Raw genomic sequence first — 17,005 nt, forward strand, 5'->3', positions numbered from 1 at the left:
ATTAAGCCACATTTTGCAATAACAATAGATTTCCTATTCAAAAAAAGGGGGGATAAGTAATTATGACTCAGTACAGGAATAGTCCATTTTATGTTTTGTATAAAACAAAAATATAATTACAAGCTTAATTAAACCAGGAGCAATTTGGAAGAGCTATTTAACATTCAGGGCAGGACACCTGGATAACAAAATCATCAATTGCTGCATGAAAAACATTCAACTGTTACATTTCTGCACTTTTCCTCTCTTCGCTGACAAAATGGAACATGGAAAACAGAAGAAAAATGGCATCTATTGATCACAGTTGGAAAACATAATTTGTTACTGTAGTTTTCTCTTATTTGCTATATATTTTGAAACCTTGTTCACTTACAAAGCTGGACACCTCTTAAGATATTGAGCATAGCTGTCAACGTTTCCCTCTTTTTAAGGGAAATTCCCTTATTCCGAATAGGATTCCTCGCAAGAAAATGGAAAAGTTGACAGCTATGATATTGAGACCAAATTTTGCATGACGGTTCCTGAGATCAAGGAGCAGGTTTTCATCGATGACTGGATACAACCAGATACCATTTTCAATCAAGATGGCGGACCAAACCCTTCAAAACTGCACTGATTTCCTTGGTTTCTTAAAGTACCCAAACAATACTAGGTTTGAGGCTGGTAGTTCATTATTAATTGCCTGCCTTTAGGAGGTTAGATGTGGAAACCAGAGCTCTGAACAAAAGTACAAATAGCCTGGGCTACCACATCTATTGCTAGAGGAATGAATCCAAAGAACCACCATGAGCAGAAACAAAACTGTAACACGAACATTTGCACTAGAATTCCTGCAGGGTTCTAGAGCAGTTCTTGGGCTTCTGCTTGCATAAGAGGCAACACAGGTAGAAGAATATCTATGGATTTAGTCTCATTTAATCTGAACAGTCTTTAATGCATGGACAGGCCAAACTGGGGCCCTGGGCTCGATTTCATGTGGATGACCACAAGGAAAAAACAAAGGAGAGAGTGGAAAGGGGGCTGGATCCAAATAAGTCAAGCACAGAGAGGACCCACCAACATCAGTGGGCATGACACATTTAAGTCCATTCGTTTGAATGGGTCTGTTTCCAAGGAGAAAGAGAAGGGCGTGGGGGCTGCACTCACTTTTAGCTTTGGCGCCCCACATATGGAAGTGCGCCCTTGGATCCAGCTTAGCATTTCCCCACGAGATAATACTACTACTACTACTACTAATAATAATAATAATAATTTATACCCTGCCCATCTGGCTGGGTTTCCCCAGCCACTCTGGGCGGCTCCCAACAGAATATTATTATCATTATTATTATTATTAAAGCAGTAAAACATTAAACATTAAAAACTTCCCCAAACAGGGCTGCCTTCAGATGCCTTCTAAAAGTCAGATAGTTGTTTAATTCCTTGACATCTGATGGGAGGGCATTCCACAGGGTGGGTGCCACTACTGAGAAGGCCCTCTGCCTGGTTCCCTGCACCCTCACTTCTCGCAGTGAGGGAACAAGCAGAAGGTCCTCGGAGCTGAACGATGGGGGTGGAGACGCTCCTTCAGGTATACTGAGCAGAGGCCGTTTAGGGCTTTAAAGGTCAGCACCAACACTATGAACTGTGCTCGGAAATGTACTGGGAACCAATGTAGGTCTTTCAGGACAAGGCCAATGGTGGCAAGTGTGATGGGTTGTATTCCTAGGGCTCAGCTAGGTGCAGCTCTGCTGGCATTCCTGGAAATTAGCCACCACTCTTCTCAACATACTTTGGAAACAATCCATAGCAATTGTTTTCTGGACACCTAGAAAATTAATATGGGCTGGACTGGGTCCCAAGACCATAGAAATGTCATAAATGCCATGCACGAGGCCTGAAGGCCTCCAAGGACCTGATAAACATTAATGTTTATCTGTTTTGGGCCGGACCACCCACCTGACAATCTGACATGGACAATGTTTGGTCCCTCTCCACCTTTTACTCCTTTCCTTGGAAGACAACAACAAGAGGAGCAAAAGTGAAGCAGGATGGGGGGCAGATTTATAGCAGGATGGATGGACTTTGATCCACACTAAAGGTAAAGGGACCCCAGACCATTAGGTCCAGTCGTGACCGACTCTGGGGTTGCGGCGCTCATCTCGCTTTATTGGCCGAGGGAGCTTCTGGGTAATGTGGCCAGCATGACTAAGCCGCTTCTGGCGAACCAGAGCAGCACACGGAAACGCCGTTTACCTTCCCGCCGGAGCAGTACCTATTTATCTACTTGCACTTTGAAGTGCTTTTGAACTGCTAGGTTGGCAGGAGCTGGGACTGAGCAACAGGAGCTCACACCGCCACAGGGATTTGAACCGCCAACCTTCTGATTGGCAAGTCCTAGGCTCTGTGGTTTAACCTACAGCACCATCTGCGTCCCCTGATCCACACTACTGTGGTCTAAAGCCCTGCCTATCTCTGGGCAGGGATGGATGCATCTGCCAATCTCTGTTTCTTATTTTCCCAAATCTTAAGTCACTTTTCCCCATTTCTGCATCCATAGGTGATTCCCCTCCCTTCAAATATTCCACACAAAAATTCAGGTACAGTTACCCAGGAATTTTGCGCAATATAATATAGTAGTTTTGTATGTAATTTAAATTAGCATGTGCACACATCTTGGTTGGGGAGTTGCACCACAATTGTTTGGAGAAGTGGAGATTTCGAATGACAGTTGTGTTTTGCTTCACTTCCTGACCTGAGAACTGCAAATTAAGTAGGTTTGCATCAAAACGCAGACCAAACAAACTTCTTCCCCACTGCTTTATAAGAGTGCACAAACTGAAGAAGGAACATAGTTAATGGGAGTTTTAGCAGAGATGGATTAATCTCTTTGTGCATGCCACCAATTTTAGCATCTACATCCGAGATTCCCATGGTACACTGGCATGAGCTACTGTTGCATAGGGACTCAACTGAGACCCTGTCAGACTCAAGCATTCACCTTATCCCTCTGAGCTTCACTCGGTTGTCGTGCCGATCAATAACGTTGTGCAGTATTTCCAGGACCAGCTGTCTGAGTTCAGAGTCATCCATGAGTGAAGGAGAGAGCAAAGGATCCAGAAAAGGAGCGGGCAGGGCAGCAGAAATGGTCTTGGCACTGTATCCTGTTGTGACCTGGTGAGAATCAAAGAAAAGATAAAGAGAAGTCACCAAAGAAATGATTCAGCCAAATCACACAGCCAAAAGCTGGGTACAAAAGCTGTGCCCATTTAACTGAGCAAATTACGCAGGCTGGAGCTGTGTCCATTCAGCTGCACAAACTGCACAAAGGAAAGCTGAGCCCATTCAACAGCAAAAAAAGAAACCCACCAAAAATCCATGTAGTTCTTTTGTTTTAAGTAGGTTTTTATCATGCTTTTCCTTCAAGGGGCTCAGGGCTGTACACATGGTTCTCTCTCAGTTCATTTTATTCTCACAGGGGTTTTTTGTGAGGTTGATTAGGCTGAGTGATGGTGGCTGACCCAAAGTCACCCAAAGTGAGCTTCCTGTCGAAGCAGCCATGTTGGCTGCCCCTGCAATGACTCCTTTGTAAGAGCATAAACCAATGGTTGGCCGAAGGGTTTACAAGGAGTAAACACTGATGTAATCTCTAGTTTGAACAGCAGTGGAAACCAAAAAAGAAAGAAAGAACCAATTTACAACAACCTCCCTGCCTACTCCATTCTCAGCATTTCTCACAGATAACCAGACAAGTAATTTGCAAAAGTATTTGCAAATGTAGACTAGTCCTATGGAAAACACCACTCTCGTTTACTTTTGCTTCGAGTTTAAAGAAGTGGCTATTCTGCCTGCTTAGCCATGCTATAAGATGGATCTTTTAAAATAAGGACATAAAAGCTATCATGTCAATTTCCTCCATTACTTACCATCAGTAACGATCTCAGCAACATAATTTGAATTCGCCTGGTTCCCAAATCCCTAAAGGAAATGGAGGGGAAAACCAAAGTTAATTTGAATCAACACTTCTTTCTCTCTTAAAAAGATAAACAATAACAACTTTCATAGTTGTTGTTGGTGGGATGCAGAACTTGATAAATGTTAAGATAAAATGGCAAGCCTCAGAACAGAAGCAAAAGCTGGAAGAATCCATGTGGCCCAAGGAGCAAAATGCTGTAAATTGTTGGATTTTAGTTAAAATCCACACTGACTAGCAGAAGTGATGCCTAGGTCATTCATGTTCAAACGAGAACTCTGAAGGCCGAAGTGGTGAGCATAACTGCCTTCCAAGCAGTTGACCTGAGTTCGTTTCCCAGCCAATGCACCAAACAGTGATTTGCAAGCTGAGCAGCCAGCAGTGAGTGGAACAGCCTCAGTGTAAAGAGATGGAAAGACAGTGTTCTGTGTTTCCACATTTCCCTCGCCAGAAAGTGGCGGTATGGCAGGGAATCTAGCAATTCTAAAGTACCGTATTTTTCGCTCTATAACACGCACCCGACCATAACACGCACGTAGTTTTTAGAGGAGGAAAATCCGTAGGCATGCCACCCGTAGGCATTCCCTCCATAACACGCACAGACATTTCCCCTTACTTTCTAGGAGGAAAAAAGTGAGTGTTATGGTGCAAAAAATACGGTAAGTCAGGAATAGCTGTGGAAAGGTTGAGAGAAGCAGAGAGTCTTGGACTCTTGCTGGACTCTAAGCATGCCTTGACCACAGCAGTGGTGAATGTCTGTACTGTCGTATCTCTGGTTATGAACTTAATTCGTTCCGGTGGTCTGTTCTTAACCTGAAACCATTCTTAACCTGAGGTACCACTTTAGCTAATGGGGCCTCCTGCTGCTGCTGTGCCGCCACAGCATGATTTCTGTTCTCATCCTGAAGCAAAGTTCTTAACCTGAGGTACTACTTCTGGGTTAGTGGAGTCTGTAACCCGAGGTGTTTGCAACCTGAGGTACCACTGTATGTTACCAATATGCTTTTATGCCTGTCAAGTAAACCTCTACACTTGACTGGATCTTTATGGTGTCTATGAGTGTTTATTGCTTACTGTGTGTACCTTCAACAAGATGCTTCCAAGAAAGGAGCTGTGTTGAGGTGCAACTCTGCAGAGTATGGACGCTGGCCCCCCCACACAGCAAAGGTGATACATGACCCAATCCTTCTTAATCATCCATCAGAGGTTGATGGATTGATGCAACAATTCATTCATTTGATGTCTTTATATCCCGCCTATCTCCCAAGTTGGGATTCATCTTAGATACACCTCGTGTTCCCAAGTGGAAAAAGAGACCAGTACAGTGGTACCTCAGGTTAAGTACTTAATTTGTTCCAGAGGTCCGTTCTTAACCTGAAACTGTTCTTAACCTGAAGCACCACTTTAGCTAATGGGGCCTGCTGCTGCTGCTGTGCCACCACAGCACGATTTCTGTTCTCATCCTGAAGCAAAGTTCTTAACCCGAGGTACTATTACTGGGTTAGCGGAGTCTGTAACCTGAAGCGTATGTGACCTGAAGCGTATGTAACCCGAGGTACCACTGTAGTGTCACTATGTTGGCAGGGCCCATTGATTTTGGTCACCAGGAAGGAAGAGACACCTGTCAGACTTTTCTGGCTTTGAAGAGACTTTCTGCTGCTGACCGCTTCCTTAAAGGTTAAAGTAGAAGACTACAGAGGGACTTGGAACCTCTGAATGCTAAAAATATCCCTATGTCCTTTGAAACTGTTGATGTTCTATTTAGGTCCCATCCAAAAGAACGGTATTATTTTGGGGGATGGGGAGGGGGCATCACATTAGTTCAAAGTGGGTGACACCCTGAAGCAAGAGGACAACCCTAATGATTCTGATGATGAACTCTCAGACCTGAGATGTATCAGCAAAATCAGAATGGTACTGCGGAATCAGAAGTAGTGAACAGTGGAGCACAATTTGCTTCAGACCACTTATCGCTTCTCTCTGCAGCATGAAACTATGTGGTAGAGAGTTGGGGAGAACAACTGGTATCTGGACAGTCCTCAGTTGCACACTAGTATGTTGTTGTTGTTGTTTAGTCCTTTAGTCGTGTCCGACTCTTCGTGACCCAATGGACCAGAGCACGCCAGGCACTCCTGTCTTCCACTGCCTCCTGCAGTTTGGTCAGACTCATGCTGGTAGCTTCAAAGACACTATCCAACCATCTCATCCTCTGTCGTCCCCTTCTCCTTGTGCCCTCCATCTTCCCCAACATCAGGGTCTTTTCCAGGGAGTCTTTTCTTCTCATGAGGTGGCCAAAGTATCGGAGCCTCAGCTGCATGATCTGTCCTTCCAGTGAGCACTCAGGGCTGATTTCCTTCAGAATGATAGGTTTGATCTTCTTGCAGTCCATGGGACTCTCAAGAGTCCCCTCCAGCACCATAATTCAAAAGCATCAATTCTTCAATGATCAGCCTTCTTTATGGTCCAGCTCTCACTTCCACTCCTGATAAAACCATGGCCTTAACTATACGGACTTTTGTTGGCAAGGTGATGTCTCTGCTTTTTAAGATGCTGCACAATAGTATATTATGCATCATTTGCTAGCCTCATTCAAAGAAAAAAAAATTACCAAGAGGGCTAAGAGAGGTCTGCTCCTTTGTATGCAGCACAGAAAACAACCAGACCGATAAAGAGTTATAGAGGCTGATATGCCTAATTAAAACTGAAAAATAAAAAGCCATGGGAGTCTGGTGGTTTCTTTAGAAAAGCAATGAATAAAATATAACTATGTATTGATAATTTGAATTTACGGAGGAATAAAATTCCCATCACAACAGGAATCATCCCGAGTGCCTTAAGTTCGCTGCTTCGTGACTCCCCGTCTGAAAATCGATGAGCAGAGAATGAAGCCGAATGATTCTGAATTATTCATTTCCACCAGAAGCCCTTTTATCAGCACCATTCTCCTCTAGAAAGCATTTCAATAGAGGCCAAAATAGGCAGCCTTCTACCACACTGGTCAGAACTTTTAGTTTTATAGAAAGCCGAAGGTGTTTTCAGTTAACCACATTCTATATGGCTGGACGGGTCCCTCATGAATTATTGGAGAGGGAAATTAATTTGTTAGGTGATCGGAAGGCTCAACATAGCAATGCAGGACTGGAAAGGGCCCAGTGAGCCAATAAATTCTAGTGTAAAACAAGAAAAAACGATTTCCCCCTAATCTTGCTGTAAAACAAAACAAAGTATTCTTGTTCAATAATAAAAAACATCTCTCAAAACATACTTGCAAACTTATCTTAAACAGCTGATGGCAAACACCAATGAGACTGGTGAGATGCAAAAGGCGGATGTTGGAAATAATGGCTTTTTTATTAGAATCTTGCAAAGAAATCTACAGAAGCTATTAGGTCTTGAATAGTCTTAGTAGCCTGCAACTCCATATTTACCTACCTATGTCGGCTAGTTGTGGCATAAAAGGGGAAAAATAAAACAACCAAGAAAGAGATTCTCACCAGCCGTAGGTGACTAGATAAGGTTTACAACCTGCAAGAGCGTGCAAGAGGAGAAATTAGATAGAGAAATGTTTTGTTCCTTCTCTCCTTAGACCAGAACTCAGAAACATCCAATGAAGTTGAAGGTTGGAAGGTTCAGGACCGATAAAAGGAAGTATTTCTTCAAATGACGCACAGTTGAACTGTGGAATTCAATCTCAAAGGAAGTAGTGATGACCAGCAATTTGGATGGCTTCAAAAGAGGATTAGACAAATTTGTGGAAGATAAGGCTACACTAACCATGTAGTAGAAGAAATGGAGGCAGTGAGAGATTTTACTTTCTTGGGCTCCATGATCACTGCAGATGGTGACAGCAGCCACGAAATTAAGAGACGCCTGCTTCTTGGGAGGAAAGCAATGACAAACCTAGACAGCATCTTAAAAAGTAGAGACATCACCTTGCCAACAAATGTCCGTATAGTAAAAGCCATGGTTTTCCCAGTAGTGATGTATGGAAGTGAGAGCTGGACCATAAAGAAGGCAGATCACCGAAGAATTGATGCTTTTGAATTATGGTGCTGGAGGAGAGTCTTGAGAGTCCCATGGACTGCAAGAAGATCAAACCTCTCCATTCTTAAGGAAATCAGCCCTGAGTGCTCACTGGAAGGACAAATCCTGAAGCTGAGGCTCCGATACTTTGGCCACCTCATGAGAAGAAAAGACTCCCTGGAAAAGACCCTGATGTTGGGGAAGATGGAGGGCACAAGGAGAAGGGGACGACAGAGGATGAGATGGTTGGATAGTGTCTTCGAAGCTACCAGCATGAGTCTGACCAAACTGCGGGAGGCAGTGGAAGACAGGAGTGCCTGGCGTGCTCTGGTCCATGGGGCCACGAAGAGTCGGACACGACTAAACGACTAAACAACAACAACAACCACCATGTTGGCTAAGTTCTACCTATACAGATGGAGGCAGTATGCCTCTCCATACCAGTTCCTGGGAACTGCAGGTGGGGAGGGGGCTCTTGTGCTCTGCTTCTGTTTGCAGGCTTCCCACAGGGATCTGGTTGGCCACTGTAAGAACAGGATCCTGGGCTACATGAGCCCTTTTCCAGCAGGGCTTATGTTCTTACACACTTTTGCTTTGGTGCAGGTAAAGGGAAAGGGACCCCTGGCCATTAGGTCCAGTTGCGGACGAATCTGGGGTTGCGGCGCTCATCTCGCTTTACTGGCCAAGGGAGCTGGCGTACAGCTTCCGGGTCATGTGGCCAGCATGACTAAGCCGCTTCTGGCAAACCAGAGCAGCGCATGGAAACACCGTTTACCTTCCCGCCAGAGCAGTACCGATTTATCTCCTTGCACTTTGATGTGCTTTCAAACTGCTAGGTTGGCAGGAGCAGGGACCGAGCAATGGGAGCTCACCCCGTTGCGAGGATTTGAACCGCTGATCTTCTGATCGGCAAGCCCTAGGCTCTGTGGTTTAACCCACAGCGCCACCCATATTTCACCATATATAATGCAATTCTATTTCTCTCCAGTTGTTATTCGTTTCACAGACAAAATTGGAAACTGCCTATGGCTACACACTTTTCTCTATGGAAATCAGATTAAAAAGAATAGGGCTATTTTAAGAGTTGGGTTGTGTTCATGCAAAGTCTCTCCACACCATTTTGAGTGATTCCTCCTTGACCTATGCCAACCTGGTTTGTGTGTGTGTGTGTGTGTGTGTGTTCCTGATTCTCCAGAGAATTTCTTTGACAGGGGGAAGCAAGAAGCTGCAAAGGGGAAGGACAAATAGGAAAAGCCCCTTCTCTATATGCTTCCATCTGCACATAGTATTCAGGATCCAAGCCTGTATGCAAAGCATGCTATCCCTTATTTCTGCCTCTTTTAGGATAAACAAATTTCCCACTGGGAGCCCCAAATATGTAGCAATTTGAACAAACCCAAACTGGCTTGTGTCCAGTGTGTGCGAAGTTGCTCCCAGAACAGGAACTTTCCCCATAATGAACAACATAATCTCGGACCGATGGTAGTCTGGCAGGTTGCTTCCAAAGAAACCTAGGTGTAAAAATATTTTTTTTTAATTCCAGAAAGAAATATTAACAAACAACAATGGATTTTCTTCTGCCCCGAATGAAAAACCAGCAATTGGTAATTGTTCTGTCTCCCCAGGCTGGATTTTATTATGCATATGATTTTACTTCTCTTTTTTTGCTATTTTCCTTGGTTTGCATATAAAAAAATTCCCTCTCCTGTTATGATTTGTTAGATTTTAAGAAGAAAAAGAAACCCAAAATATTCCAGATAACATGCATTAGGACAGATGTGGCCAATGTGGTGCTCTCCAAATGGACTACAACTCCCATCATTCCCAACCATCAGCCTTACTGACTGGGGCTGATGGGAGTTTTAGTCAAACAGCATCCGAAGGGGTTACTGTATGTGGATTACTCCTACATCAGGACTAGAGACTGTGAAATTTTGAAAAGTCCTTATTTTATTTTATTATTTGCCATTGTTATGTCGCTGGATGAGCATTTTTGGCGTTTTCTGGTTTTCCTAGTTTTTAGTATGTTGTATTTCAGCTTAAGTTGCCTTGAGACTTCTTTTTTTTTTTTTTTTTTTTTTGCATAAAGTTGCTAGCAAATGTAATAAGTAAAAACCTTCAGCTAAGTTTTACTCAAGAGTAGACTCATGGAAATTAATGGACCTAAGTTAGTCAAATGTGTCTCTAAGTAGGACTAGCATTGGAGACAACAAAATAATTGTAATACTACTACTAATAATAATATTACATGCTCTTCACCTCCATGTCCCACCTTAATAACAATAATGATGATGATGATTTTTAAAATCATTATCATGGCTGCTTTTATTTATTTTACATCTGTATACTGCCCTGTACCCGAAGATCCTGGGGTGGTTCAGAGGACTGGTTTTGCCTCCACCCGACAAATGAAACCTTAAAACTATTTAAAATTACTCACCAATTGTTTGAATGATAGCATTCTGGACAATTCTCTCATCATTTTCCTTGGCACTTGCATTGAAGCTGGCACTGCTCACTGAGCTGCGCCTGTCACTTAATTCGAAATCGACGCTGAAACGCAGATGCTTCAGTAAGGTGTTAAACACTTCTAAGACAGTTGGGCCTGTGGAGAGACGAAAACCAACGGCTTCAACCTTTGGGAACGAAAGGGTGGGTCACTGGGACCCAAATTTTGGAGAAGTACGTCTTTGAATACCAGTGGCTTTGAATCAGAGGCAGCGAGTGTGATGTTGCACTCATCTGGTTGGCCACTGTGAGCAACAAATGCTAGACTAGGTGGGCCTTTGGCCTGATCCAGCAACCCAGCTCTTCTCGTGTTCTTAAATGTTGGATTCTCTGTTTCAAGTGGACATTGTCAAGAATGGAGGCATCTTACTTCAGCTTTCTTAAACACAAAAAAGTGAAAAAATTCTACACAGATGTTGTCTTCAGCTAAATGCGCTGAGAGTCACGGACCATTAATGGAGATGCCATTCTCCACTTTTTATTTGCTTTCCACCGCCAAAGGTATAATTGGGGAATGAGCTCATTGGCTGTGACCTTTGAAGGTCCTAAAACTGCCACCCAGAGGACCGCTAAAACTGTCCCTCCCCAAACCCCACAGCCTACAGCAAGCAACTACTGGGGAGTCAAAGGACTCAGAAGTGAGTGACCCCTTAGCTGGAACCCACCAAGCACACTGGGACCAGGCCAAGATATGGGCATCTATGGCTGCCTCAAGAGGGGATCTCAATAAAGTCCCAGGACAGGCAGAAGGCCTTGTTGTTATTGTGACTCCTGTGTGTCGACCTGTATTGCCTGGACAAAGAGCATGGGGGTCTGCAACAAGGGCTAAAACCTCAACAAAGCCAAAGTTGCCATCTTCTTGTCGATCATGGTGGTAACTGGGGCTCAGGTTTGGGCCTATTCCCTATGGGGCATCTGCAACTTGGAGCTGACTCAAGAGAGCTGGAGTCTCCTTGCTTGTTCCGCCGGCAGCAAGTCGCTCAGTGCAGACCCAGACCATCAAGTCCAAACCGTTATGCGCACCCCCTAATATGAAGCAACATTGGCTATAGCAGCAGAGGCCCAGAGGGAAGCAGCTGAATAAACCCAAGGGCATTGAGATGGTTGCATTTTGTTGCAATTGTACTGCTGGTGGTTGCTGCCTTGACTGCCACTTTTCGGAGGGATGGGTCCAGTATAAGCTAAACAAGCTATAACTTAGGGCCCCACTCTCTTGGGGCCCCCCAAAAAATGTAAAGGAAAAAAACACTGGATGTACTTTTCCAAAATATAAGATAAAAAAGAAAGAAAATAAAACCTACATACAGCAACAGTGCCAAATGGCTTTAGATATCTATTAAGCCTATAAATTACCATATAGCATATATTCAACACAAAAAACAGCAACCATTTGTTGTTGACAAAGAACAGCTGGACATGTAAAGGGTCCCATTACCTTCAGTAGCTTAGGGCCTCATCAAACCTAAATCTGGCCCTGGACAGGCCACAGGTTTAACTTAATAACTTGTAAGTTAAAATATGTCTCTGTTATAGGTACAGTGGTACCTCGGGTTAAGTACTTAATTCGTTCCAGAGGTCCGTTCTTAACCTGAAACTGTTCTTAACCTGAGGTACCACTTTAGCTAATGGGGCCTCCCGCTGCCGCCGTGCTGCCGGAGCAAGATTTCTGTTCTCATCCTGAAGCAAAGTTCGTAACCTGAGGTAATATTTCTGGGTTAGCAGAGTCTGTAACCTGAAGCGTATGTAACCTGAAGCGTATGTAACTTGAGGTACCACTGTATTATATTATATTATATTATATTATATTATATTATATTATAGGTATTTCTATCAGAGCAGGGTCCTCCTGTGATGGAGAAAATGATAATTTCATAAAACTGTACCATTCTGATGATTCCGTTTTCTTTTGAGCCTATGCTCTAGGTAAACTGAAGAGGGCTGTGCCTGCCTTTTACAGTACAGAACTAGCTGCTTTTAGGCTGTGTGTGTTGCAAATGCCCATTCCAGAACACTGGAAAGAATAACCTGTTAGAATCTATGGTGGCCATTGTATGTATGAACAGAGAATCAGCTAGGCATGGCAATTGTGATTAATCTTGAATTGTTTTGTAGACAGATGAAAGAGGATATTGGGAGACATTTAATGAATAGGAAAATTAGTCTGACTCTTAATAAAGAAAGACATGGAAAAATGATTATATGTAATCACAGGATATTATGATGAGGGCTGATTTGAAGAGCCAAATGGTTTTGATTGGTTCAGGCTGACGGCATTGGGTTGCAATTGATAAGATTGCTGTGACCCTTTGATTAGCGAATAGAAATCACGTGTGCAATCTGGAAGCGTTTCAGAAACATTGTTTTGGATGTGGTTGCTTGCAGCCTTCTGCTTACATTTTTAAAATATATTTTTATTTAAAATTTCTTAGTTTACAAAAATACATGCATTGTCTCTTTTTTTTCCAAGTTGCGTTTTCCACAGATCAGTTTCATTTGTTATGAGACATTTGTGCTACATACAGTGATAGGTTAGGAAGGAGAGAGAGGGAGGGGGGAACGGTGAGTGGGGTGGGATGGCAATACTTCTGTTCCTCTACTTAGTGTATGTGTGGGGTTTTGTGCCAGCGCCACTTGTGTGAGTTCTCTAACTATTGGCTTGTTGTATTTCTTTGGTGATGAGAGAGGTTGGGGGTGGCCTAGGATGTGGTTGGTTGTCTTTGGTTGGCTGTAGTGAAAATTTGGGGGTTTTTGTGTGTATGTGCCTTCTCCTTACTTTTGACGCTGTCCCTATGTGCATTTATATTTCAATAAAGCCACTTCCGGGACCTGGCAAGGAGATGGGGTTGCGGGCATCACGCCCACCCCACGTGCGCGGGGGCTGGTTTGCAGCCCCCGCGAGAGCAGGGGAATCCCGGCCGTGTCGCCCACCCAGCCAGCCAATCGGGTGGCTGGGGGGCGTGGCCTGCCCTATTTAGGGCCAGCGCGGCCGGGGCTCGCCCTCTTTTGCTGGCCAGCCCTCACGTTTGCTGTGGTTTGTATACTTTGCTTTAGGTTAGTGTGCTTGGTTTACTTATGCTGCTCTTTCAGGTCTTTTTTGCAGGTTTGGTCTCTTGGTCGCTGTTTCTCCCCGATCTCCTCACTCCCCGGCTACCCGTGCGCTGCACGCAATGCGCCGTAAGGAACCCCCACCCCATTCAACCGTTTCGTCCGCTTTAAAGGACCGTAGGCTGCTCACTTCGTCGCCGTTTTGCCACAGAGCCTGATCAGCCCCGTGCTCCGCTTCGTGTTGCCCACCCCCCCAACTTTTAAAAGGCCTAACTTTTTGTTTGGAGCCTATATCCGCTCCTTTTGGGTTTCTGGAAGGGAGAGCTACATTCTAGGAACCCCATTTAAATTTCTACAACACCTGTATAATCAATGTGTGTGTGTGTGTGTGTGTGTGTGTGTGTGTTTATGTTAATGAACTAAACAGACTGAAAGATTCTGAGTCATTGGTGGGGGGAAAGTGTGTGAGAACAGCGTTTAGCTTCTTTTTTAATTGCTATTTGTTAATATTGCTTTATAGATTAGTGATGATGATGATGATGATGATAAGAGGCATCGAAATGCAATAAATCAAATTAAGTCAAAACCAAAGTTCAGCGCACTACTCCCACCCCAATGATTTGCTTTTTGCCGCCAACTATCTCCTGGCCTTATAACCAGACACGTTTATCACCCGACCCTCCCATTGCCACCTCCAGAATTCCTGGAGTTAAACCAAATCAGCCTTAAGAGCTCTGGAAATGTTGACCAAATCATCATTCTGCTGCAACTTTAAATTAGGGGGTGTTCCAAACATACTCCTCCCCTCCAGCCGTGGCTATTTACGCCTTTCTGAAAACCGCCACCACGAGCTCACCATCATTTTGGGGATTTGCAATTTATATTATTGTTCGCTGTTCCCCAAAGCGCTGATGAGCTAGTACACACACATCGTGCCAGACTACTGTTCATTGTTAGCCGGTCAGGGCTCCCAACTGGGAGCAATTTGTGCATGCTCCCAAATGAAAATACACAGATGAGGGAATTGGCTCGATTGCACCATAATTAGTGTGACTTTGAAATGAGTCACTGGTTTGTTCTTTTATTTTTTTCCCCTCCACACATCTGACGATGCTTTCACAACCTGTTGTTTGATCTGCAACTGCAAATATAAAAATGTTCTTTTGGGGACTTAAAAAATGATGGCATCCTTTTAAATATTAAAAAATAATAAAACAAACACTCCATAACGTAAATCAAGAATTAAAGGGGTTTTTGTCATTAATAGTGGATGGGCAGAGAAAAAATATGAATAGTATCAAAACAATTATAATAAAATAAAGTAATTCAAGTCTAGACTGAAAATCATGGGGCTGTTTTTACTTATTAGATTATTAAATCATTTGCAACCATTTGCATCTGTTTCAAGGAGCCCTGGCCTTCTTTGGGAGTAGAGGCAGGACAGAAATCTAACACACATATAAAACCAGACATTTCAGTGAGGAAGGAAGGCAATATTTCTTTCCCGATCCAGCTCATCACATTGCAGAGAAGAAATACGTAATTGTTCTTTTTATTAGTCTGGTATCCTAACCCACCTCCAATGTCCTTGCATGTCCATTTGGCGATGGAACGTACAAATAAAACCTATGTACATAAAAGTCAGTAGACACAGACCAAAATCGGGGAGCTGATTTCTCCAGTATAGGGGAGAGAGTATCTCTATTTCAAGGATGGCCAACTCCTCAGAGAGGGGGCGTGTTCAGGGAAAAGTTGCTGAGATCCTGCAACAATGGAGGGCAGGCCGAGGGGGCGGGGCCTGATTCTATTTTACCACCACTGAGGAAAGGGAATACCTGAAGGAGCATCTCCACCCCCATCGTTCTGCCCGGACACTGAGGTCCAGCTCCAAGGGCCTTCTGGTGGTTCCCTAACTGCGAGAAGCCACGTTACAGGGAACCAGGCAGAGGGCCTTCTCGGTAGTGGCGCCCGCCCTGTGGAAGGCCCTCCCATCAGATGTCAAAGAGAAAAACAAGTACCAGACTTTTAGAAGACATCTGAAGGCAGCCCTGTTTAGGGAAGCTTTTAATGTTTAACAGACCACTGTATTTTTATATTTTGTTGGAAGCAGCCCAGAGTGGCTGGGGAAACCCAGCCAGATGGGCAGGGTATAAATAATAAATTGTTGTTGTTGTTGTTGTTGTTGTTGTTGTTAACCAGCGATCGACTGCAATCTATCAAAACCTCCCTGAGATCTACCAATAGATCGCGATAGGCCTGCTAGACATCCCCGCTCTACTTCATCACAATCACAACACACATCCTATTTCCACATGAATATGAACGATGCCCTTGAGCAGATGCAGTCTTGCTGCTCTCAACATGATGGAGAACTAGTGTCCAGTCCCGCCCAGATATGCTCATAGCACGGCACTTACCTATGGAACCTTTTGCAGCAATGGCCACTGCTTGCAAAAGGGCCTGGATGATACCCGCTCGGACTCGGGGGAAATCTCTCCTGCGAGAATCCAGGTGTGCCAGAATTTCTTGTATAACATGATGAGAGTACTGCGCCTAGAAACCAAAAAATACTTGTCGGTTTCAATTGTAAATTAAAATCTGCTTCCTGTGATCTTTAATTCCAACTGCTCTTTCTCTCTTTCTCATGCAAACTGCCTGAGGAAACACTTAACTGGTGTTGACAACATTTTTACCTGCTGTACACAAAGATCTCTATTCCCTTGCCCCACTCCTAGATAATAGGTAGATAGATAGATAGATAGATAGATAGATAGGTAGATATAGAGATAGATAGATAGATAGATAGATAGATAGATAGATAGATAGATAGATAGATAGATAGTTTGGGCCCCCACATATTAATTAAATATAAAGGGTGCAGCAAGCAGGTGAAAATGTGCAACCAGCGTCAGATTTAGGGTGGTGCAGGCTGTTCCCCCACAACAGGTGTTGATCTGAAGAGGTGCAAAATTCAGAAGATCCATAACTGAGGAGATCCACTTGAGGGCACCAAATTTTATCCTCACACAAGGAACCAGATTGCCCAGATTACCAAAGTCTGCCATTGGTGCAACATACTTATATCATGGGCTTCAGCAAAACTGGGTTCAAGAGGAGTTGATACCCAGAGCAAGATCTTGGGGGAGGACCACAGCTTAGCGGTGGAGAATCTGCTTTGCATGCAGAAGGTCTCAGGTTAAATTCTTGGCAGAAAAAATCCTGCAGAGCCAGTGTAGACAATATTGATCTACTGGTCCAATGGTTTCACTCAGTATAAGAAAGTCCCTGATATTCCTCAAAATGTGATGTTAACCCACCAAAGGGGATGGGATCATGTGGAAAGATGCAGTTAAGAAAGAATTATGGACTCTGGCCTAATAATAATAATAATAATAATAATAATAATAATAATAATAATACCATGCCCATTTGTCTGGGTTTCCCCAGCCATACTGGGCACCTCCCAACAGAATATTA

The 17,005-nt window shown here is 43.8% G+C and overlaps 1 protein-coding gene across 4 annotated transcripts in view; it reads right to left on the reverse strand.

The window, feature by feature from the left end:
• The window catches only part of EFR3A (EFR3 homolog A), an 89,707-nt gene that overhangs the window by 28,434 nt on the left and 44,268 nt on the right, over positions 1-17,005 (reverse strand). For all 4 annotated transcript variants that reach the window (XM_081874148.1, XM_081874149.1, XM_081874146.1 and 1 more), the window contains exons 10-14: positions 15,946-16,081; positions 10,416-10,580; positions 9,372-9,486; positions 3,906-3,957; positions 2,981-3,153 (exon numbers count right to left, since the gene is read on the reverse strand). In XM_081874148.1, the coding sequence (XP_081730274.1) occupies positions 2,981-3,153; positions 3,906-3,957; positions 9,372-9,486; positions 10,416-10,580; positions 15,946-16,081 (641 nt within the window). The remainder of the gene's footprint in view (positions 1-2,980; positions 3,154-3,905; positions 3,958-9,371; positions 9,487-10,415; positions 10,581-15,945; positions 16,082-17,005) is intronic.

Source organism: Podarcis erhardii (genome assembly GCF_964252035.2).
Source record: "Podarcis erhardii genome assembly, chromosome: 8".
Taxonomy (NCBI): domain Eukaryota; kingdom Metazoa; phylum Chordata; class Lepidosauria; order Squamata; family Lacertidae; genus Podarcis; species Podarcis erhardii.